The sequence below is a fragment of the Meriones unguiculatus genome, chromosome 12, assembly GCF_030254825.1.
Source record: "Meriones unguiculatus strain TT.TT164.6M chromosome 12, Bangor_MerUng_6.1, whole genome shotgun sequence".
NCBI classification, from domain to species: Eukaryota; Metazoa; Chordata; class Mammalia; order Rodentia; family Muridae; genus Meriones; species Meriones unguiculatus.
The window spans coordinates 88,217,997-88,244,331 of record NC_083360.1 but is presented as its reverse complement, the minus strand read 5'-3'; the positions used below and the strand labels follow the sequence as shown (position 1 = coordinate 88,244,331).

Sequence of the window (26,335 nt, the reverse complement as noted above, 5' to 3'; positions counted from 1 at the left end):
TCTTCATTGTAAAAAGAATATGATAATGATTTTGATAATGCTGATAATGATGACAACTTTATCACCATGGATATTAAATAAGTTTTAGAATTCTGTAGCACAGACCAGACATTTCACACAACAACTTTTGCACTAATGTAAATAATGCATATAAACATTATGAGAATATTTAAAGTGTTATGAAATTAATACTATTGTAATCATTAACATACCACATAAATATCTTATGCAAAGTCTTCACTAACTGAAAAATTATCCTAATACATTCATTACAGGAATAAATAACATAGTATCTGGGAATAATTTTTGACCAAAGCAGGATCTCAATAAATGTTGAAAATTGGAAAACCGGAATTCTCAATGAAGCCTCAGTGACTTGATATAATATCTATTCAGACTACTGTTTGTCTATAATATTCACATATAATATCATTTATAACACAAAATATTGTACTGTATATTAAAATTATCAATTATTCATGTTTTGAGAACAAAGACCCTCATATAATGTAATTAGAACCAATATAATGTGAATTACCCATGTAGTACATTACTTTTAGTATATATTAACAAATTAATATATAGTATATTATATATATTTATACAATTTTAATATATGTATACAACAAAATTATTTACAAATATGAGCATATTATAATGTTAATAATATTCAGGTTTTTTATAAAAAACAGGAAATCATGAAACTTGCAGGCAAATGGTGGGATACAGAGAAGATCATTCTAAGTGAGGTATCCCAAAAGGAGAAAGACACATATGGTATATACTCACTTATATAGACCTATAAGATATGATAACCATAATGAAATCTATACACCTAAAGAAGATAAACAAGAAAGAAGACCTGGGGTAAGATGATCAATCCTCACTTAGAAAGACAAATGGGATGGACATTGGATGTAGGAGAAAACAAGTAAAACTACAGGAGCCTACCACAGAGGGCCTCTGAAAGACTCTACCTAGCAGTGTATCAAAGCAGATACTAAGACGCATAACCAAACCTTCGGCAGAGTGCAGGGAATCATATGAAAGAAGGGGGAGTTAGTATGACCTGGGGAGGACAGGAGCTCCACAAGGACCAAATATATCTGGGCACAGGAGTCTTTTCTGAGACTGATACTCCACCAACAACCATGTATGGATATAACCTAGAACCTCTGCTCAGATGTAGCCTGTGGTAGCTCAGTAACCCTAGTAAGGGGAACAGGGACTATTTCTGACAGGAACTCAATGGCAGGCTCTTTGACTCCCCCCCCAAGGGAGGAGCAGTCCTGCTAGACCACAAAGGAGGACTTTGCAGCCAGTCCTGAAGATATCTGATAAAACAGGGTCAGATGAAAGGATAGGAGGTCCTCCCCAATCAGTGGACTTGAAAGGGGGCAGGGAGGAGATGAGGGAGGGAGGGTGGAATTGGGAAGGAATAAGGGAGCGTGATACAGCTGGGATACAGAGTTAATAAAATATAACTAATAATAAAAATAAAAATAAAAAATATTCAGGTTTTATAAAGATTTCTTCATATATCGATTTTTCAAATATTTAAATAAATATTGATTTTATATCCAATTTAATCTTTAGATAGCATATGTCCATACTTATACATTCAACTTCACAGACTTTTATTGGTGTATTTCCTGTTGAGGCTCTCTTTCAGAGTCAGAGTTCACATTTCTAAAAGCACCGTAACCATGTCCACACATCTACCTCATTGTTTCCTGGAATTTTAAGTGCCTACAATAAATCTATCCTTTCTACAATGGAAACATTTCCACACATATTCTACTATTTCCTGTCAATGAAAGCTGAAGTTTAATCATATGTCACTTTTAATGTTTTTTCTTCTGCATCTTTTGAAAGAGATGCACAAGGTCACAGAGAAGTCCTCTAGGGTTAGCTAGAGCTTGGAAACTCTTTTTGTTCATCAGCTATGTGAGCTTAAGTAAGTTGCTATACCATTCCAAACTCAAGTCACAGGTCTAAAAATTACAGAAATCAAACAAACTATCCTTACAGAATTTTTTGAAGCCTAAAAGCAAGCTATACAAGGTACTTAAGAAATTGTGGATATTCAGAAATACTGTCAAAGCAACTTCTCTTTCTTCATCACAGTCATCAAAAGCTACAGATACTTTCTTCAAATCTTCCTCATCATTTCCCTATTCCAGGCACTCTCTTTTAAATCTTCCGATTTCAGGTATCATTTAATCCCCAACCATTTAATCAATGACCAAAAAGCAGCCAAATTTTTCAGTCGCAATCTTTATTATAATTTTGTTCACTTAACATCCTAGTTGTAGCCCCATCCCTCCTCCTCTCACAGTTCCAACTTTCATCCTTCCCTTCTCCCCTCCCCTCATGCCTATTCCACAGAAAAGGGGAGCTCCTTTTCCCATCCAACCCAGCTCATCAAGCTGCATCAGAATTGAACATGTCCTTTTCCCTGTGGCCTGACAAGGCAGACCAACCAGAGGAAAGTGATCAAAAAGCTGGCAAGTGAGGCCTTGTCCAATGCAGTTCCCACTTCCCTTACTAGAGAACCCACATGAAGCCTAAGCTGTCCATCTGCTACATTTTTGTAGGGAGGGCTAGGCCCAGCTCATGCATAGTCCTTGCTTGATGCTTCAGTCTCAGCAAGCTCCTCTGGGCCCTGGTTAGTTGGCTATGTCAGTCTTCCCATTAAGGGCTACTCAAAGCAGCTCCCAGACAAAGTGAGTTGCCTAACAAGACTCTCAGACCTGCCTAGCAACCTAGAAACACCAGAGACTGCCTAGGCTTCCTAGAATGAACTAGGACCGGCTGAGCTGCCTGGATGGAAGAGGCTCAGACCAACTAAACTCCCTTCAGGAGACACACTCCAACAACTTGAGTTGCCTGTAAGCTGTGCAGTGTTTCCAGCTCCAGGTCTCCTGCTTTTGTGAGTTGTGGACCATGCTTAGTGAGCTTTGATGATGCATCTGCCTCTGAGTAATTTCTGCTACTCATCCATATTCCTTTAAATAACCCCAAGAACTCATTATTTCATGAAGGTAGACTTTGACAATATCCTCATGTTGATCTGTCAGAAGTTCTCTATGTGGGGTCACTTGACATTTGTTCATGTCTCCCTGGGAATAGCATAGGGGTTAAGTTTGAAGAAGTGGGGTTTTGGAGGCATGCCTTGTTCCTCATCTCTTCCTCTTCTTTTGTTTTTGTTTTTGGGTTGTGTGGTTGGTTGGTTGGTTGGGTTGGGTTAGGTTGGGTTGGATTGGGTTGGTTTTTATTTCTTTGTTGTTTTTCCTCTCAGCTTCTCAAATATCATAAGATAAAATACTACACTCCTTGTCATAATATTCTGCCTCACTGTGGCCTAGTGACTAAACCTTTAAAACTGTAAGCCAATATAAATCTTTCCTATAAGTTGTTCTTGGGTATTTTCTCAGGATATCAAAAGATGTTTTTCCCTATCCAAAATACCCTTTTACATCTCATATTTTCCTATCATAAAAATGCTTGTTGTCCTGACCTAAAGAAGGGCTATATGTTTGATGTTACTGATATCAGGATGATCTAAAACTTTGAAAAAGAAAATGTTGGATGTGACATCTGCCATTTCCAAATAGAACTTGAAGAACAATTATCCTGTTTTTAAATTGTCTTTTCTCTGAGACCAGAAACATCCCAGGTAGAAACTATGCTATCAGCCTGGCTTTTTACATGATCATATGGAAAAGGCTAACAACAATGGACAGGTAAATAGTAGCAATAAATAAATCATTGTTGTTGCAGACTATTGGGATTTGTTTAGTTATTTATCATCACTGTATAAATCAACCTAAAGTGGCTAATGTACCATATACTTTGAACAGAATCATTCATCCTTTAAAGCATACCTCTAGGCACACCATCTCTATTTTTCCCTAATAAAACCATTTGTGAATTAGATTTCTTTCTTCTAAATTTCTCAACTTCATTTTCTTCAATTCTACTTTATTCATCTGAATTGTTGTTTAAATGTAAATCGTATATAACTGCTTAATAATTTCTCAATGCCTTCCTCATCACAAAAATAGAAAAACAGATGATTACATGCCTTTTGATGAAAACGTGTAATTCTTTTTAAGTACTCCTGATTTAAAAAAGGGCTCAGACACCATCAAATTTCGAGATATATCCAATAACCATACAAAATACAGAAAATATGAGAATAAGTTACACTACACCAAAGAAATGTAATCACCAAGATGCAAGAAAACAACCTGCCTTATTCAAACAAGCAAACAACAACAAAGTCAAGATTTTAGAAGAAAGATGGAGGGGACAAACCATATAGCAAATAAACAACTTAAAACTGACTGGTTATTTTAGTTAGGATTAATGTGCCCCGCACCCCTTTGTGTGTGTGTCTGTGTGTATGTGTGTGTATATGTGTGTGTATGTGTAGTGTAGTTTTGCATATACGGACACATGCATTACACAGCACAGGTGTGGAAGTCAGAGAACAGTTTGTGGAATCAGTTTTTTCCTTCCACATTTATCTAGGTTCTAGGGATCAAACTCGGGTCTTCAGGGTTACATGACAAGTACTTTACCATTAAGCCATCTCACCAGCCCCTGAATGAAAGAACTTTTGCTCTTTCACATAAAAGAACTATTGCTATTGGTCTAATTATAATTTAGGTTGTTATGGTTCTACATATGTGTAAGACTATACATATATTTCTACAACATACATTCTTTATATATTTTTAAAAGTACAAATGTATACGGCATATTTAGAAATTAGAGTAGACATTTTACTTATAAGACAAAGTCTATTAGTCTCAGAATCCTCCCTCTATGAAGGCAGATGAAAGAAGAATATAACTTTACCTCTAAAGTGGGTTTTACTAACTTGAGCTACCAGAAAAATATATAACATACATATATAAATATATTTCCATATACATACATAAACATATACACATATACACATATGACTGACCAAAATTCATAAGATGATATAAAACAGATACTACAAAATTTAAAGTTATTCAGGTAAAATAAAATTATTGAAGAAAAATCTTTAAAAAATAAGGAAAAATAGTGTTTGTTTCTTTTGGGTATCCCTGTGAGCTTTTCCTAATAAATGCTCTTCCCTTCAAGTAAATACAGGCAGTACTGAGAGTATTGTCTCTTTCCAAAGACAGGACCAGCTACTCAACTGCAGCTGTAAATAAAAAGCCACAAGGCTCAACTTCACCAAATGTCCTGGGTTTTCACTCAGGAATTGGAATTGTTTTAACATAAAACCTATTTGTAATCTAAGCCCTTTCTTACATGCTTTATGAGCCCAACAAAATATATCTGATAGGTTGACCCACGATGGTTGCTATTAATTTGCAACTTCTGGTCTAAGATAAACCTAACACAGTGCAGGAATAAAGAGATATACATGTCAGATCTTTGCTGATAACGAAACTCTGCTGCTTATGAACACTGAGATGAAGGGGTGAGACCACCTGAATCATTGACACCTCAATGTTCTTGTTTCATAAAATGAAGGTTAGCCATTCTATAAAGTTGCCTTAACAGAGTTCTGCTAAATTAGCCTGAAATTTTATAAATTCCATAAATTTCAGTTTGAACATTGTTACGGTTTCCTTTCTATTGCTATGATAAAAGATTCTGACCAAATGGCCAAGATGAAAAACTCAAGTGACAACACATGCTGGAGAGGTTGTGGAGAAAGGGGAACCCTCCTCCACTGCTGGTGGGAATGTAAACTGGTACAACCACTTTGGAAATCTATCTGGCGCTTTCTCAGACAATTAGGAATAGTGCTTCCTCAAGACCCAGCTATACCACTGATAGGCATATACCCAAAATTGGCTCAAGTACACAAAAGGGATACTTGCTCAACCAGTTTATAGCAGCTTTATTTGTAATAGCCAGAACCTGGAAACAACCCAGATGTCCATCAGTGGAGGAATGGATACAGAAATTGTGGTATTTTTACACAATGGAATACTACTCAGCAATCAAAAAGGAGGAAATCATGAAATTTGCAGGCAAATGGTGGGATCTAGAAAAGATCATTCTGAGTGAAATATCCCAGAAGGAGAAAGACAAATGATATATACTCGCTTATATAGACCTATAAGATATGATAAACATAATGAAATCTATACACCTAAAAAAGATAATCAAGAGAGCGGACATGGGTTAAGATGATCAATCCTCATTTAGAAAGACATATGGGATGTGCATTGAACGTATGACAGGAGTCTTCTGAAGGCATCTGAAAGACTCTAACTAGCAGTGTTTTCAAAGCAGATACAAAGACTCATAACCAAACCTTTGGCAGAGTACAGGGAATCATATGAAAGAAGGGGAGTTAGTATGATGGGGAAAGGATAGGAGCTCCACAAGGCGCAGGGTCTTTTCTGAGACTGACATTCAACCAAGGACCATGTATGGATATAACCTAGATCTCTGCTCGGATGTAGCCCGTGGTAGCTCAGTAACCAATTGGTTTCCCATAATAAGGGGAACAAGGACTATTTCTAACAGGAACTCAATTGCTGGCTCTTTGACCTCCCCACTCCCCAAGGGAGGAGCAGTCCTGTTAGGCCACAGAGGAGGACTTTGCAGCCAGTCCTGAAGATACCTGACAAAACAGGATCAGATGAATGGGGAGGAGGTCCCCCCCATCAGTGGACTTGGAAAGGGGCAGGGTGGAGATGAGGGAGGGAGGGTGGGATTGGGAGGAAATGAGGGAGCAGGATACAGCTGGGATACAGAGTTAATAAAATGTAACTGATAAGAAAAAAAATAAAATTAAAAAAAAAAAGAGATTCTGACCAAAAACAACTGAGGGGAGTAAAGGATTTATTTGGCTTATGCTTTGGGGCACAATCTACCATTTAGGAAAGTCAAGCTGAAACTTGAAGCAAAAACTATGAAAGAAAACTACTTTCTGGCTTACAGACATACTTAACCAGCTTTCTTATACAGCTGTGGACCACCTGCTGAGGGAATGGAGCTACCCACACCAGGCTGGACCCTATAATATCAGCAATCAAGGAAATCCTTAACAAGGCAATTAGATTGCCCATAGGTCAATCTAATCTGGGCAATCCTTCAGTTGAGACTGGCTTCTCAGAGACTCTGAGCTATAACAAGTTTACAGTTAAGGCTAACTAGGACGAATAGGTACAACTAAGTGAAGTTAACTGACCCTTTATTTTACTTATAAATCCAATTGAAAAATACTAAAAGCCTTAAGTCAGCTCAGAAAGTGACAGTTTACTTATATTTACTTTCCCAAGAGTCTATCCTAGTTCTGACCAAAGAGACTATCCATAGTATGGTTTAATAATGATGAACTAGGGAAAATAATGGACATGGGAAAGCCTAATACAGTCCTCTTAACTTCATGCTACTGCTCTTTTGTTTTACTAAACTGATATACACTAAAGGAAGGAAAGAGCCTCATTGTTTATATTCCTACTTTCTTTTATGGTTCTAAATTTATTGGTAAATGCAATTTATCAATAAGTGCAATTGTAAAAACATATCTTGGGTATTGTGAAGGGAGCTAGATATATTTGGGTAATGATCATTTTGGCTTAAAAGTTTTCTCTTTCTTCCAGATCTCAGAGTGAGCTACAGCATCTCTCTTGCCCCCACAGATCATAAGAGAGTAATGCAGGATTCACACATCTATGAGGTCACTGCTTATATAAATGCTACATAATATATATAAATATATACTTCATTATAATTTCTATATAGGTTCTAAAGGAGTATTTTAAGAGCCTTATAATCTAGAAATAATAGCTTGTGAATGAGTATGAAAGTTAATGTGGTAGCAAACAGAATACAGGCAGGGCCAGTCAGATGCCCACTCATCCAACATTACTTTGTGCCTAAGATAGGTTTGTTTACAAATATGCAAAACTGAGAAAAGGGTACATGAAAACATAGAACAGTATCATAAATATGGTTGTAAAATATATGATTAAGTTTTGGGGGATCTTTCCTCAGTTCATAAGCCACCTTCCATCCTTAGAGTGCTCTTCTTTTTCTTAATAACTACTCTATTTCTATTCTAATTTAAAAGGCATGGTTTTAACTCCATTTTCCTCCTGACAGCTGTCAGCATTTTCACCTAACCTATGCTGTTTTCTCTTCTACACTAATAAAACTGTCCTTGAACTTCAAAGAAGACTTTGAAATGTCTACTTGAATTTTAATTATTTATATTTTTCAAAATGAGTAACTTTCAAGTAAAAGAAAAAGATTATTTAGAATCAATGAGTTTAGTAATTTTTGAGGGCTTCCAAGTATTGTTTTACTTTTCATGAAATGTTCTTAAATTTATAAAACTAGTATTATTAGATGTACACTTTTCTATTAGTAATATAATTATTTTATTAGCTATAAAATAGTTTTTAAGGAATTTGGGGTTTTATGTTTGTTAGTTTGTTGAGAATTTTGTACAATGGAGACTTTTTTTGTTTTGTATTTTAGACAGAAGATAGACTTTTTCTACTTCTGGCCAGCATTTCTTATCATCCCAACCTGAATGATTCACAAAGCTTCTAAAAACCTGTTACTTACCAATAAGAGGCAGAAAATACGCTAACCCTGCTGGGCAACATTCTCACTGAGCTCAACAGTGTCTTTTCATTGGTGTGAAATAAGCCCATTATACAAAATGCATCAGTATTTTTATTAGTATGAAGTATTTCTTCACTATAAGAGGGGCCTGAAAGGAAGTACTTTTGAGTCTGAAATGTAGTTTTTGTTCTACTGCTCCAATTTCATGATACAATACCACATTATACTTTAGGTGTGCCAATATTGCTACTTTCTTTTTATTTTTTAATTTAATTTTATTTATTACAATTTATTCACTTCGTATCCCCACTACATCTCCCTCTCTTGTCTCCTCCTAGTCCCATCCACCCTCCCTCTTCTCTCCCTATGGTCTTTCCCTAGTCCCCTAATGGGGGAGGACCTCCTCCCCTTCTATTTGACCTTAGCTTATCAGGTCTCATCAAGGCTGCCTGTATCATCTTCCTCTTCAGATTCTTTATTATTAATTGAAAGTATGGGAACTAATGTGGATCTTTCTATTACATATGTTTTTGAGATTATAATTACATCATTTCTTCCTTCCCTTTCCTCCCTCCAAACCCCCCATATGTTCTTCTTCTCTTTCAAATTCATGGCATTTATGTTAATTAATTGCTGTTATGTACATATATACATACATAAATATTTACATACACATGCACACACATGTGTGTTTGTTTTACCCAATGCATAAATACACAACCTGCCCTGCCTGTATAATGTTACCTGCAGGTATGTTTTTGGAGCTATTTGATATTGGATAATCAATTTGTACAATCTTCCCTAGAGAAAACTTTTCTCCCACTCTCTGCATGCCTTAGTTGTCTGTAGTTCGTTGTATAGACCTGAGATCTACCAGATCCATGTTAGCATGTCTATTGTTGTCCGTGGTCAGCCTATGCTAAGGCAGTCAAGTTGGTCATATTGGTGACACTTTATAGGTGTAGCTTCTGGCATAACTAGAAGACACACTCTCACAGAAAGTTCCTTTATCCTCTGATTCTTCCAATCTTCCTCTCTCCTCTTCCAAAATGATCCCTGCACCTTTGGTGCAGGAGTTGTGTCGTAGATGTGTCCTTTGGGACTGCTCTTCACAACCCTGCATTCTGATGGGTTATGGGTTTTTGCAATAGTCTCTATATGTTGCAAAGAAAAGTTTCCTTAATGAGGGGTGAGGACCACACTTATCTGTGGCTTGCATAAGGACAGATATTTAGAATATAGCTGCTTTAGTTAAGTGGTGGTTGTAGGTTCTCCTCCAAAACCCATGACTTCATGAGCCCTGAGTTGATGGCTATATTTCCAGTACCAGGCATGTTTTCCCTCTTGTAGAGAAGGTCTTAAGTCCAACTAGAAAGCTATTGTTTACTGCTGAGATATGCGTGTCACTATTGCACTCTTACAGTTATCGTGCCACAGGGGTCTCTGTTATGTTCATAAGCACCATAGGACTTTGTAGGACTGTTGGCTGCTTCCCTCCTTTGGTAGCTTTCGTGGTATTTTCTTGTAGCATGTAAGCTGGTCCTCATAAAGGAGGCATTCAGCTCAGTTCCAGCTCATGGGCCTCATTGCCCTCTGTCTGAAATGCATGGTATCTTTAGCAACAGACCTTACTTTCCACCTCTGGAAGGCAACTTAGGGCAACAGCACTAGGCTATAATGTTTTGTTTTTTTGTTTTTTTGTTTTTTTTAGTTTACTGAACAACCCTAAACAACAGCTAGGATGAGGGCTTCTCATGCCTAATGCTGGGTTTTGTTAGATGGTGATCTTTGCATCTTAGAAGGAGCATTGTCAGTCAAGATAGATAGATAGATAGATAGATAGATAGATAGATAGATAGATAGATAGATTGATAGACAGACAGACAGACTAACATGTATTATAGGATTTTTAGGTAGTTATGGCTTTTTCAGACAGTCTCATCATTACCCTCTTTATTTATCTCCTTTTCTCATCCCTAATTAGAACCCACTGTTTTTCCTATTTTCCCCATCAGATCATTTGTACCCTGCTAGTCCTCTGTCTAGTGCTCCCCAACATCCACTACCTTGGCAATGATCCCTTGTTTACTTTCTAGAGTTTTATAGTTACTCTAGGGTTTGTTGTATGATGAGTTGTATAGTGTTTTGATCATATCTCTTCTGCTCTCCCAACTCTTCCAAGATCCACCTCTCCTTACCCATCCACCTAACATTGTATCCTTTTCCCCCCATCAAGGCAAATTTGTGCCACTTCCATTGGGAAAAACCCACTACTACTTTGCTATGTGGACATAGTATTAAACCAATGCCTAATGACATGCTCACATTATTTAGAAAATTCCTCATAGACACTTCTTTCACAGATTATTCTAGAACCTAGAATCTAGATTTACATCAGATTAGCAATTAAAATTGACTACCACACTTAGAAATCTGAATTAAGAAATAAATAAAGATTGAGAGGCATAATAAGCTAGAAGATAGGTAACCTGGATTTTCCATCATCAGTTTTCTCACATCAAAGTTACCTATGACCTCACTGTTGCTAAATCTACTTTCCCACTCCTAATTTCATATCCCTTGGCAGTATTTAGTATTTTGAGGATTCTACTTATCTTGAAATGCTCTTTGTTGTACTCTCTCTGGTTATACCTTCTCAGTTTCATTGGTAAGTACTAAAATATCTCAGATCACCCTGGGCCTTTTCTCCCTCTACACAATTTCATCCACATTCATAACATCACTATCTCACTTCCAAATAATTATCTCCATACAAGTTGACATATAAATTCAACTGCTTTGTCAATGTCTATACTTACTTGGGTGTCTTAAAGATTCCTCACACCTAGCCAAGACCTCTTCTAATGTTATCTTTCTAGTGGCACAACTAACCATCATTTGTACAAGATAGAAAATTATTAATCACTGATATCTCATATTTCACTAAGTTATATCTATTTTACCGGCTGTGTCACATTTTTACACCCCCACTATTATCTCCTAACAGATTCTCCTATATACATTCTTGTATTAATACTTCCTACTGCAGCTAGAATTGTTTTTTCAATTATTCTAATGATTCCATATTTCCACTTAAAACCCTCATGGTTTCCAATTAACCTTGGGAATTTTGAACAAAATTACATCTTAAAAGTGCTATAAGACCTGGCTTCAGCATTCCACCCCTCCCCTCCCATTGCGCCATGCACTCCACCTGCATTTGTCTTCTTTAGATGCTTACAAAGTACAGTAATACCTTCCTTGAGGTCTTTGTATGTGGGTTCTCTCTACCTAAACTTCTCTTTGCTCTCTTCACTTATAATCTCTATTATATTTCAGCTAAACTATCACTTCCAGTCAATCCAGTCATTTATTCATTGAAAACATAATTACACCAGATTTAGTTCAAGACCATGTGAGAGCAATAGGCAAAGCAAAGCCATTTAGAGTTTATATATTAGTGGAAGGAGAGGGATAATTAATGATACTAATAACTTTGTTTACATAATAGATTCAAAAGGAATAAAAGACAAAAATGCCCAAATAGAATAAAAAGCAAAGAGTTTGCAGTGCCTAATTCAGTATCTGGCATATAGTTAGCATTTAATAAACATTTTAAGTGGATGAGTGAATAAAGGAATGTTCATGGTATACTATAAAATATCAACAACTGCAAAATGAATAGAGGAAAAAATAGAGATGCCAATCAAAAAGAAATCATGAGAGACCTTAATAGATAATACTCTCTTGAACCATTCTTGATAATTTCAAGTAATTTATAGTTACAGTTTCTGTATTCCATTGCCTTAGAACATACACGTACACAAACAGGGTGAGGGGATCTGAAGTAATTCAAGTGAGCCACTCTATGATAGCTCACAATATCTAATTAACATGTACATAAGGTAATATATAGCCCACTTTTACTACCCACCGTTATCATATCCCAAACTCACTGATTTTCTATGCAAACACTGATATTATCCCTTACATTAAAGTTTCAGCTGCTCAGTCTTTTGCCTGTTTTACAGAAAAATCTCTTATATACAAAGGACTCTTGCTTTCTTCTATTAGCCAGTAAGGAACTTTGATTACTAATTCTCTAAGTCCAACCAAACCCACAGGGATACCCTTAGAGACAGGAGCCTGGGTTTCCATTCCATTAGAGTCCCTGCTACTTAAGGTCATCTTATACTCACAGAAATATGGACATGTCACCCATTGTGATTTTGAATGACCTTCAAGATCCCAAATACACTCACCTTCTAGCCTCCTTTGGTAGACTCCAAACAGACTAGAGTTATTTGTGACCCTTCAAATATCTTGTCTTTTTAGGGACTCATAGGAAGATTTATAACTTTCTGTGTGACTACTTGGTGGCCCTTAGGACTTTAGAGTTCTCCTAAACACAAATATTCTGTATAAACTCCACTTCCATGGAGCCCACATAAACGTAATGTATCTTTCACACTCTCCCCAGCTCCAGATCATATCCCACGAGGGACGCCTTCCAAGGTACCACAAGATGGTGAACACCCTCTTTTTCCGGGATCTTGACTCAGCCCCCATCACAGGTGCCCCTCAAATTATGGGTCCTGTATCTTCTCTGCAAGCCCTTTCTGGGCCCATGCTCACTCAGAAGTGTGCACTCTGCCCCCACAGTCCTCCAGGAGCTGAACTTTGAAATGCCCTGCTGGCCACTCAGAGAGATACACAACTCCCTTGAACCCTGACCCTGAAGTAACAGTCTCACAGCAGTAACACACAGGGCGCCTCCTCAGGGCTAGGGCCACGTTGAGTCCCCATCCCCTCAGGCCCAAGGCAGGCGCTTCAGCCTTCCCCTGCTCTACAGCCCTCACAGACCTGGCTCGGGCGCCGTCTGGCTCCGCTCCGCCATTTTTGTTATCCGTCAGTCTGAGGCCACGCTAAAACCTCTGGGCAGTGGGGAGCAAGCGGTGAGATGCTGACTGACGCTCCCTCAGAAAGACGCGGCGCGACGGTTGCTAGGGAAACCGGCGGCCCCGGAGCGGCCGGCTGGGAACAGGGGGCGGGGCCGAGGCGAGCGTGCAGCCGAGGCTCCGCCCCCCGCACGAGCGCGCCGCCTCCGAGCTCCCCGCCTGCGGGGACCAGACTTCTCCCGGCCTCTTCCCAGCCCTACCTCCCGCTCTGCCATCAAGCGTCCTGGGAACTGAGCATGCTCGGCCGCCTCTAGCTTGTCAAGGTTAGGTCGGCCCCTGGTGCCAGTCAAAACGCCTGGATGGTTGGCGTTTCTACAGTTAGGGACCAACTCCAGGTACTTGAGATAAGTTTCTTAATTTCCCAGCGCTTCTTCCCTTAATGGGTTCGCCTTCGTGGAGAAGCTGAGTGACCAGTATTCACCTTACACACATTGAGAACTAACAGCTTGCCTAGCACAATCAAACCACACAGAAGTCCTAAGGCTCCTGGCTCCTAGACTCCTCTGCAAAACTGGGACACTCATCTCTTAATTTCCATCTGAATGGCTGTAGGTTGCTTAAATTAAATCTCATATTTCCTACTTCTGTTGTACTGGGCCTGGCTAACACACTGGGTTTGAGAAAAAAATGCCTTGATGCAGAAAAGAATTGCGACCACAAAGGTTTTTAAGTAAAATGCTGGCAATGTGCACGCATGGTCATTCACCTACGCTGAAGTTTGGGATAGGTTGAGGCACCACATGAATCTTTTACCGAAAGGTTTCTTAAGCATCAGGATTGGTTGGCTTAAAATGTATAGGTAGATACGAATAGAAAATACCCAGGAGACATGTCTTTGACACTTAGGCAGCTTAAAAATTCACAACATACGCACACAACAAGCAAAGTAAATGTATGCATGCTTTTTACAATCCTGATGACAAGTAAAAGCCAGGAAACTCGGTGAGAATTTCCTTGTGAGAGCAGGCATTTGGGGCTGAACATGACAAAGGAACTTCATAGAGTATAGGGAGATTTAAAGGAAAAGAATGGAAAGGACCTGGGTTCCATTAACATCCTGACCTTATTTGTAACTTTATGGTCTTGAAAATAACTATGAAACTCACTGAAAGGCACTAACCCACCACAGAGAGTTGCTCTATGTCGCAAATGGGTGAAGGATGAAATCGCATTTGCTTTCTACAAACCCAGTAAAAATGTTAAAAACTTAACACGTTTAGAATAATAAATTAAACATCACCTGACGCCTCTTGGGGCAAGACGCTGTACAGACGCTAGTAGTAAAGAGGGAAATATAACACAGGACAGAGCTGTACTGCTCAAGTTTTGGTTTAGATAAAATTTAGAACCCAGTTCTTTAGTTGTATTAGCCGCAATTCAACTTCGCATGAGCTCATTTCATTTAGCTGGTGGCTGCCATGTTAGACAGCGTATGTGCAGAACATTTCCATCACCCCTGGTTTTGTTGGTCGGGGTTGACAGAAAAACGTCAGGTGAGCAGAGATTAAATGCTTAGAGAATTAGCTAACGGCCAGATTCAGTTCTCTTGCGTGCCGGATACTCCTTGGGATGTATTTCAAGATGAAATGTAGCCTACACTTCGTTCTTATTGAAGTTTCTCAGAGAGTTTACATGTTGTATGAAGCAGCACTTCATGAAAAGTGGGTTAAAAATACACCCCACAGAGGGTCCCAGAAATGAGTTTCCCCATAATACCATTCAGAGTATCCCTGGTAGTTCCTGGTAGTTATCTTTCTAGGGACCTCCTGTGGTTTCTATATCCACAGACAGCATACTCACACCACAAAATTATTGTGTACACTCTCAGTGAACAATCATTAAAAACGACACCTTCTGTGTGCTTACCCACTGAGTTATATGTGCTATGGAATAAGAAATATTCAAGTTACGCTCACATTTTTATTTAAGCAAATTCACTTTGTTACCAAAACAGCAGTATATACTTGCTACTAATACCATTTTATATAAGGTAAAGGTAAGGCGAAGAAAATTGAAGTGGCTTGTACAAATTCAGAAAGTAGTAAGCAGGTGAGTTTAGTACCAGTACATACCATGTGCTAAGTAATGTTACCTCGTGTCATTTTCACACCAAAAATATCGTGCATGTCTTTGAAGTCTACAACCTAGTTGGGAAAAAAGATTAACATACAGAAATCTAGTTTAGAGTTCCAGCATAAGAACTGATGTTCACACGCTCAGAATGTGAGAACACCAGTCATCATTATCTTTGTTTCCTTCTTTCTAGAGGAAAAACCCTTTGAGCAAAGCAAAAAGAGGTGTTCCCTGCTGAGACCGGAAAAACATAAGAACAGCATTTTAAAAAGGAAATTTCTGTTTTGGTGCACAGCTCCAGAGGTTTCAACCCACAGTTAAGGGTTCTACTGCTGTGCGCCTGAAGAGTGGCTCATCATCACGGTAGGGAGCATGTGGCGGAGCACGTCAGCTCGCTTCGTGCTACGTAGGAAGCATATCAAGAGAAAAGGGCTAGTGAATAAGCATAGGCTTGTACGTACTGGTCTATATTCAATGTGCATAGTAAGGGATTTCATAGAGATAATGTCTGTCCTTCTGCGAGTCTTCTTATCCCAATCTCCTATGTGTTCTCAAATGTGTGTGTGTACATGGATATATGTATATGAAATGCATACATATCGAATGTATGTATACTGAATTTATATTTCATATATATGGCCTTACTGACCTATAAAAACCTAGAGTCTGCAAACGGAAGCAAAATAACTATGTGATATTCTTCTTGCTTAATCTGTCTTACTTCACTTAATAGAATGGTCTCTAGTTACATCCATTTCCTGCAAATGTCAGAATTTCATTCTTCCTTATGACAGAACTAAATCCTACTGTGTAGATGCACATGTTTTCTTGATCCATTCATTATCTGTCGACAGTCACAGGTAGAGTTCAGTTTGGCTTTTATGAACAGTGCTGCAATAAGCATGAATGTTCAAGTATGCCTGTGGACTTCAGTTTTACATTCATAAGTGATATAGAAGATTCATCTGGTAATTCTATTTCTAGATTTTTAAGGACCCTCAGTACCTATGCTCATAGTAACTGACCTAATTTACATGTGTTCCCACCAGTAGAATTATGGGCTGCTTTTCCCCATATCCTCCCCAGCACTTCTTATTTGTTAGTTGTCATGATGACCAGGGTGATAAAAAAAATCTCAGTTTGTTTTTTTTTTTATATTCATTCCTCTGGAAGCTATAAATGTTGACATTTTAAAATATGTTTATTGGACATGTACTTTATCTTAGAGAAATGTTTTATCATTCCACTAGTTCACTTATCAACATTAACTTAGTTTCTGTTTTATATCTTTTCAAGTTCTTTGTATATTCTGAGTATTAAAACCCTGCCAGATATGTATCTAACAGACTTTCTTCCATTCTGTAGACTGTTTCCTCACTCAGTTTATTTCCACTGCTGTGTAAAATACATTTCTTAGTTTTTAGTTTTGTTTCCAGAGCTATGAGAGCATTTTTTAGAAATAGATTGTCCATGACTATATCTGTAAGTATTTTCTTCAAATAGTTTTAGGTATTAAATTGATGTTTCTGATCCATTTTGAGTGATTTCTGTATAAGGTAAGAGATACAGATCTAGTTTCGTTCTTCCATATTTGTATATCCAGCACCATATGCTGAAGGAGCTATCTTTTCCCTATTGTATGTAGTTTCAGGTATAACCTTCAAAGGTACACCCCCAGTGACCTACTTTCTCCAATTAGGCTCCACTTCCTAAATTTTCTACGATCTCCCAAAATATACAACCATCTGGGCACTGAGTTTTCAGCACATTAGCCTTTGGAGAATTCCATATTCAAACCATAACAAGTATGATCAGCCAGGTAAAGAGTAAAATGGGAATAAGAGAAAGAAAAATACTTTTAAATCCAAGTTGTCATTATATCTGCTTTGCTTACATTGGTTTGGCCATCTAGAAACGGTTTAAAATAGCTTCTCAATTTAGATTTTTTTTTTAAACTACCCTATTCTAAACCTGTAAAAAATTATTTATTAAATTCTTTTTAATGTCTTAGAGTTTTATATTTTACATCTTCAACCCAATGGAATTTATGTTGATGTAAGTTAGGCAGCATACATCCAGCCTCTTTGTCCATATGGCTCTACTATTGCCCAAACAAAACCTATTGAAAAATCAATTCATTTTCCTCATTGATTTGAGGTGTCATCTTAATAATTTGTTAAATTCTGGTATTTGTGTTGATTCCTGAACTTTCTATACCATCGCATCAGCATACATATGAACTCATGCTTACAACCTTTATTAAGGTATTTTAAAATTCTCTAATGTCAAGGAGAACCTGTCACATTTTTTGTTAATCATTTTCCGTATTTTACTGTTTCTTGATGTCTTCAAAAGAACAGTAGCTTGGGAGAAACTGATTCTTCCAGGTTTAGGTAATCCTTAGAGATAGCAAGGTGTTTCACAATCAATGTTGAATTAATAACCCGAATTACCTTCTTATCTAAGCCAGTATTCCCCCTAGCCTACTAGGTACCCAACAACCAGAGCTCCAACTCATATAGGCCATGTCCACCAGTATTATTCAAACTAGTAGTTACTGTGGTTTGAACAAAATTTAATTGCCATTTAAATATTTTTAAGAATTAGGTTCTCTAAGAGGTAAATAGGAATAAATTGATGGCATTATTGCTAGAGTAAGTTATCACAGTGGTGAGTTTACAATTAAAAAGAATGGATTCAGACCAACTTCCTTTATCCAACCACGCTGTTGCCAAGAATCCAGGTTGTTCTGACAGTAGGGCCTCATTGCTGAAGACAACACCTACACGACTCATAAAAGACAGATGTCAAGTCGGTTTCTACATAAAGCCTTCACCCCTACATTCCAGTATCTTTGCTACAGGAATATACTCTGAACATTCTCAAAAGAGAAACATAAACGTGAAGCTAACCACAAATCATTTATTTACAATAGCGTACTGCCTTCAAGATATGTAGGCAATGGTGCCAGAAAGCTTGTTGGAGTAACCAACCAATAACTGACTTGACTCAAGACCTGCTCAACAAGATGAAACCCATGACCGACACTACTTGTGTGACCAAGAACCTGGGTCTAGGTAGTGCAGAGACCTAGGGTAAAACCAAATAATACTAGTCTAAAAGAAAAAAAAATAAAAATATAGTAATAAAACAACTCCCAATGATATTCTTCTATACTCGTAGATCAGTGCCTTGTTCAGCTACCATGAGAGAAGCTTCCTCCTGAAGCACATATAAACAAAGACCTGCAGCCAGATATTACACAGAAAGTGAGAGAACTTGAAACACTTAGCCTTCTAAGAGATGTTTGGACCCTGCAGAAAAAGGAGGTGGAAAGTGTAAGAGACAGACAGGAAGAAGAACACCAAGAAAACAAGGCCCTCAAAGTCCACATGGGCAAAATAGAGACTAAAGCAGCATGTACAGGGTCTGTGTGCGTCTGTGCCACATCCAATGCATATATATTATGGCTTGCAGTTCAGTGTTTTTTATGGGATTCCTGAGTATGCAAATAGGTGGATCACTGAGTCTTGTGCCTTTTCTCAGTGTTGATGTTAGAGTCACAAGCCACTGCCTTAGCTTTTTACTTGGACCCAGGGAGGCTGAACTCATGCTTCTGTGACAGATACTTTATTAACTGAGTCACCTACACAGCCCAAATAATATTATCTTTAAAAGATGTTATCTTTTTTCATATTATTATTATTAATTACAGTTTATTCGCTTTGTATCCCACCTGTAGCTCCCTCCCTACTCCCCTCCCAATTCCACCCTCCCTCTCTCTTCTCCACCCATGCCCCTACCTAGTCCACTGATAGGGGAGGTCCTCCTCCCCTTTCTTCTGATCCTAGTCTATCAGGTCTCATCAGGACTAGCTGCATTGTCTTCTTCTGTGGCCTGGTAAGGCTGCACCCAAGATATACTGTTTTATCTTAATATTATTAACTTAATGTTAATTCACAGAAGTTTTCGCAGATTATAAAATGTTCTTTGGGGCTGAAGAGATGGCTCAGAGCTTAAGAACATTGGCTATTCTCCCAAAGGTCCTGAGTTCAATTTCCAACAACCACATGGCTCATAACCATCTATAGTGAGATCTTGTGTGCAGGCACACATGCAGATAGAATGCTGTATAAATGTTAAAAATATTAAAATATAAATAAAATATTCTTTGAAAACATCTTTCCAATTGGTGTCTGTCTTACAGATGTGTCATAACTGAGCCATTCCCTTCTTATATCTGTAGGCTGTCTCCGAGCCTTTTCTCCTATAATATTGCAGTGAATATCCTAACATATATGCCTTTCATCATCGCAGCTCCTCACTTCTTTGGTTGGAAGTTCTGTACACAGGATCATCAGGTTAGAAGGATGATTTCTATTTCCCAAGGCTCCTGAATCATACTGACAAACTATTTTCCAAATGACATCATCTCTCTTTCTGCTCCCACTAGCAGAGTGCAAGTACCTGTCATATGATACTCTTGTCAACATTCTGAGTGTGATATTTAGAGAAAAAAAAAATGTTTTACCCAATTATCCAGGTCATGTGAGCTGATAGACCTTAGCCATCTGCTGAGAAGTAACTTGAGAGTTTGATTTAAACACACAAAATGTGATTGATTATACTAGTCACAGATGGGACTCCTGCAGAAAATGGGAGAATTGTTTTCAACACATCATATCCAATGGGAGAGGAGATTGGTAGCTCCAAGCCTTACAGAAAAGTTTTTAGTATGGACTGGGTGGCCAGGTTCTCTGTGACTTAAAGCATAAACAAATTTTAGAAATCTTTAATTTTCTTCTCTTGCCCTTAATTTGTACTTCTCTAATAGAGTATTTGGTAGAAGGTGAAAGATTAATTTGATCTAAAAAAATCAAGAGTATTTTAGGCAGTATTTACAAGAGAATAAACCCAGTTGATTCTAATGACATAGATGTTTTAATTACTTAAACACTGAATGGGTAAAATACGAGAGTTAGATTTAGAGGGCTCTGTGACCTCCCCCCAACACACAGGCACACTTTGTTATGTTCCCTGGTTTCATTAAGATTAGATTTTCTTAAGTGATGCAATAGCTAAACACACTGGACATGAAAAATAGATGAAACATGGTTGTTGATGACTTGTTCAAGAAAAGGAAACACATTGAAAAACAGCCATAGGAGTTCACTTTCAGTGCACAAATGAACACAGAACTTTAAGAGTTATAGTTACATGAAAGAAGTACAATGGCAGTTTTAGAAGAGATTCACAGAAGCCTCTGAATTTACTTTGCTAAATTATTGTTGAATAAAAAAAAATAGAGTATATCCAAATACATAAGCACCTGTTAATTTACAAGGAGATGATTGATAAGAAAGTTAGCCTGTCATGTATAGCCACAGTATCCCTCTAATCTTGTATATAAGAGCATAAATATCTCTATGTGGAAAGTTATAGCTACAGAATGAAAGAATAAGCCATGCTTTTGCCATAAGATATTAAAAAAGAAATCTTACAATCACAATCAGTAATATAAATATGGAATTAAACTCTACATGTTCTCTGACTTGATACATAGCAATTGTCACATGTAGTTCAATCTGATAAAAACAGTATCCTCACAAAACGTAGATCAAACACTAGGTTTAAATCTTACTGCTTTGCCCCCATATAAATGTACTTACTTTTACAAACATTCATTTAGATATTAGTTACATGTTTTTAAACTGAAAGAAAGGTTTGATTTGACTTCGAAACACTATAGATTGTAACATGTATAGATACTACAGTATAGGCACTGGCTTTGGAGATCAATATGCCTAAGTAAAAGTCCTGGCACCATCAGCCCAAGCAATTTCCTCTTCCTGGCCTTTAAAGGCCTGCATGATCTGTGTAGGCCCGTCTTTCTGATCTCATTCCCCCACACACACACCTTCCTTCTCACTCATCTCTGCCTGCATAGGATTCCTTGCTATTCCTCAGACACGAACACTTCACACTGTTTTCCCTTCATAGACTTTCCTGTTCCCTCTGCTTGAACTCTTCTGTGCTCACTACACAGCCTGCTTTCTTGTTTTATCTAGGTCTCTTTTCAAAGGTCACTCCAAAAAGAAAACTTTTCCTGACTACAAAGTCAAGGTAAATTCCACCTGCTGTCACTCATTGTCATTTTACTTTGTTCTTTCTTCTTTACTGGTATTGTCACTACATGTTTATTAGCAACTGTTTTAAGTATCGCTGCCTCCTCAACCATAGACTAATAGACTGCCAACAGAGTAATTCCCAAACACATGATTTCTCACATTGCCATACCTCACAATTTAAAAGTTATTGATCTCTGTATTTAAAAGAAAAAAGAAAGTATGTGCCAATTTGCAACAAGTGAAATAGGATAAACAACAAAAACTATATGCGTACTCTAAGGACTCTATAATCCCAAAACAAGAATGGGCATGCTTTGGAACATAACAGAACAACACCCACACAATGCAGGCAGATGGAGAAGCATATGGCCACCACAGCTGGAACACTTTATAAATGATCCCAAACCACCACTGGTCTTTGAACACTTTCCCAGTTCAAAGTATAGAAGATCATATATTATCAGCAAATTCTTAGAAGTAAGATGTTTACACTTCTTCAGAAAACTCCTTGAATCATATTCCTAAAGTGTGCAGGCAAGAAAACAATGATTTCTGATGTGAAAAATGCTGCTGTTCATGTACAAAACCATCTACCCTTAATAGTGAGACACTCTGGATCCTAAGAGGTAATGATCACCTGTTGTCTTTTTCTGACAAGATGCTACTAGCTAATGCTTCAATAAAGGTCCTAACTGCTTGGGGATCAACTGTTTTAGAAAGAGGATTTAGGGTAGAGCCTTTCAGAGGCCCTCTGTAGTAGGCTCCTGTCCTGTTCCCTGTTTTCTCCCTCCTCCAATGTCCATCCTCTTTGCCTTTCTGAATTATTTACATGACTTATGAAGCAGTCATTAAAATCTGATGTTGCTATTGCTTATTTTATTGCTGATGTTTAGAAACAACAAATACATATATGTAAAGGGGTTATGGCAAAAAGATCATTACAACCAGAGTCATCTTGCATGACTGCTTGCAGGGTCTCCTTCACATAAGGATGTCTTCTCATGCTTCTAAGTGCTATTTTTGTTAAGGTATAATATAGAAATAAAGGTTTGTATCTATCTCACTTAACTATTTAGGAATTTTAATGAGATAATATATATTAAGGCATTTCCTAAGCCAGGAAACAGTGTACAATCATTAGAGCTTATTATGTAACATTGATTCTGTGCCCTTCCAATTCCTTTAGAAGCACTTCAAATAACCCTACAAATACTATTATTTGTTATTTTTGTTTTAAAATAGAATTAACCATATTTGCAGACAAAACAGAAAAGGTAATTCAGAGATGCCCCTTATTTCATATGCAGTCTTCCTTATTATTGAATCTAATATTAGTCTTATACATTTACAGTAGTTAACGAATCCTGTAATTATTAACTGAAGTCCAGAAATCCTAAATTTGCATAGTATCTGTTTTCTTTCTCAAAATCCCATGCTTTGTTAAGGTACCCTTGACAGTAACATTTTCTCCGTTATGTGTGTGTATGTGTGTGAGAGACAAAGACAGAGAGAGAGAGAGAGAGACAGAGACAGAGACAGAGACAGAGAGGTGCAAAAAACATATGAAAAACATTGACAAACTTAGAGAGCATTATCAAGCACTCCATAGGATGTTCAAGCACTTGGTAGGATGCTTTTCTGTTACACGTTACCTGGTCTTTTTCTCACAATTATATTGGGGATATGAGTTTTGGAAAGAAAAATAAAGTGTCATTTCTATTCTATCAACATGATCATTGGTTATTAAAGTGATGTTAATCTCCTGGCTTCAGTATATTGGTGCAGTTTCTCTACTGTAGAATCACAGTTCCCCTCCCCACATTTCCAAGCTATGCATTAAGCCAGTCACTACTTGGAGCTCATATTTAAGAGTGGAGAATTATGCTCCCCTCTTTAGCTTTGTTTATACCATAGGTCGGAACTTGGCCACTTGCAGTACAGAATATTGAGGCTAAAAGATATTTCTAAAAAACTAATAAAAGCTAACTTCTTTTTAGAAGAAAAACTATAATCAGAGTAGTTTTCTATTCCTTGCCTTGAAAGTCTGTCGGCTCGTGTTTTACTTTAAAGATAATTTTACCTTAAAGAAAAATGTTTGCTTTGTTCAGTTTACCCTTGAATGCTTGTGGGGCCTTGTTTCCACACAGCCCTGTTTTTTCCTTCCTTCTACTTTCTTATCAGCACCTTTTACAAAAGATAACTCATGCACTCATTTCTTCTTTTAGAACTCTCTACCATGCTATTTCAAATATGTTGGCTTTATAATTTGCGGAGATAAAAAAAATTAGAATCCAAAGCTTTTCTCTGAGGGAATATTAACTTTGAAGTTCAGGGAAACATCAGAATCAAAGATAAATCTACAATTTACTTCCTTACAACAAATTCTAGAAAGATAAAACTAACAAGATACAAAAGAAAAAAAATCTGTTTCAAACTGATAATAAAGATGCTATAATGAAGAGGAAAAAAAAGAAAACATGAAGTAATAAAAAAAAAGTTATTTGGTTTACAATTGCATTTCCCTAATCCACAGCAATGTGGGGCAGCCAATGTATTCAAATCTTTCTATATCAAACTTATGATTCAGCCTTCTCTGCCAACTTCCAGCAAAAGCCAACTAGATGCAGGGACAGAAAGAAAACAGAGTAAATATACACAGTGAAATCTGACACAAGAATTTAAACAGATTGAGCTGAGCCCACAATATATTGTTTAAAAGAAGGCTATACATGATTAGGAAACATTATAAAAAGATATTCAGGTTAATAAATTTTTCTATTTAAAGAGAAGCTCACATCATGCTGAGGGTACAACTAGTGGTACAGAATCTCTTTAGCATGTGCAAGGACCTAAGTTTGATCCCCATCATTGGAAAATTAATTCGGATATTCAGGAGAAAAATTCTTATTTGGCTAATAAATTATTAAGACAACTTTATTTTTCAACAATACAATAACATCAAAGATTAAATGTTCCCTTAGCAACAGACAATGAGGTGCAAACAACAGAGTATTGCTTTTGAAACAAGAAGGCATTGAATTAAAATTATTAACTTAGTTATAAGATTCCCTGCACTCTGCCCAAAGTTTGTTATGAGTCTCAGTGTCTGCTTCAATCCCCTGCTGGGTAGAGTCATTCAGAGGCCCTCTGTGGTAGACTCCTGCTACAGCAGGGATATAAAATGAATAAATTGTAATATTTATTTAAAAAAAAAGGAACCAGAAAAAATTTATTAACTTAGTAGCTACTAGCTATAAGACTTTGGGTGAGTTATTTTATCTCTCTAAAGACTAGCCTCATTGTATGTAAAATAGACTGACTAATACATAGCTTGCATGTATTCATGACAGAGATAAGGCAAATTATAAGCATGGCAAAGAGTCCCATCAGGAGGAAGAAAATAATTCATATAATTTATAATACAGTGGAATAAATTAATCGATAAATAACCAAAGTAAGATAAGATTATCAAAATGATTAATTATACAAAAAGACTTAGAGAAGAATAGGTATTCTTAGAAAATGATTAATTAAACTGGAAAGAAAGTTAGACATTAACTAAGTTAGACATCAACCAACCGCTGAAGAAAGGGCTCAAGACAAAGGAAAAGGAACATGCAAAGTCCTTATGGGGTAGATGATGGCCTTTTCAGGGAACCAAAAAGGGTGTGCAGACAGAGACAGTGAGGAGAGACATGAGACAAGAGTCAACATGCAGATCCTAAGGACTTTGGCATTCAGCCTAAGAATAACAACAACAAGAGAAGTTGAAGTGCTACTACAAGAATATATAGGGGCAGGAGAAAATGCAGGAAAGCCAGAAGAGGCCAAAGTAGCTGGCTAAGCAGATAAGGGAGTCACCAGAATAGTAAACGTGGACATAGAGAGTAGGAAGTTTAGAATCAGATTGGTGTATCAGTCTTATTTCTAAATGTTGTATATCTTAACCCTCAAAATACTATTCTAAAATACAAAAAGCCTGATGTGACTAAATAAAGAGAGAAGGTATAACCAGTAAGATATCTCCTCATAATCAAGCATGTTGGCTTATTCCTAGCAATAAAGTTACTTAGAAAACATGAGTGCAAAGGATCGAAGTGTTCACAAGAAACTGAAAAACTAACTACAATTAGGAAGAAGGTGGGTTGGTGGGAAGGAACTAGATGGGAAGAGATTGCCAAAGTGCTAGTTCCATCTCTGCTACCTATTGTTGGACAAATCTGCCCTCCATGCCAATGTTCACCTGTACGATGACCAAGTTTAATTAGCTAATCTGCAGCTAGTTCCCATCCAGCTAAAACGCTTCACTACAGAAAACACATCTACGAACTATGAAGGCAATGAATGCAGTGTTTTGTAGTGCAGATTCTGAAGCCATAATGATAACCTTAAACACTTAATAAGTGCTTGTTATGTGCACACATTATTTTAAGCATTGTATATAAACTGCCTTAATCTTCCCAACAAATCTTTTCGGTGCTAACTATTATTATTATCACAGCTTCCTATTATAGTAGAGAAAACATAAACACAGAGACATTAAGAAATTTCAAGAGTTTACAGTCACTAAGAGGCAGG

General features: G+C 37.3%; 1 protein-coding gene across 6 annotated transcripts in view; it reads right to left on the bottom strand.

Moving 5' to 3' along the window:
* Agbl4 (AGBL carboxypeptidase 4) overlaps window positions 1-13,698 on the bottom strand; it is a 1,227,056-nt gene extending 1,213,358 nt beyond the window's left edge. For 3 of the 6 annotated variants that reach the window (XM_060366140.1, XM_060366137.1, XM_060366139.1), the window contains exon 1: window positions 13,462-13,695. In XM_060366140.1, the coding sequence (XP_060222123.1) occupies window positions 13,462-13,495 (34 nt within the window). In that variant the 5' untranslated portion in view covers window positions 13,496-13,695. Of the gene's footprint in view, window positions 1-13,461 lie in introns of all 6 variants that reach the window. The other 3 variants (XM_060366138.1, XM_060366141.1, XM_060366135.1) reach the window with 2 other exon arrangements.
* Between the last annotated feature and the right edge of the window lie 12,637 nt (window positions 13,699-26,335).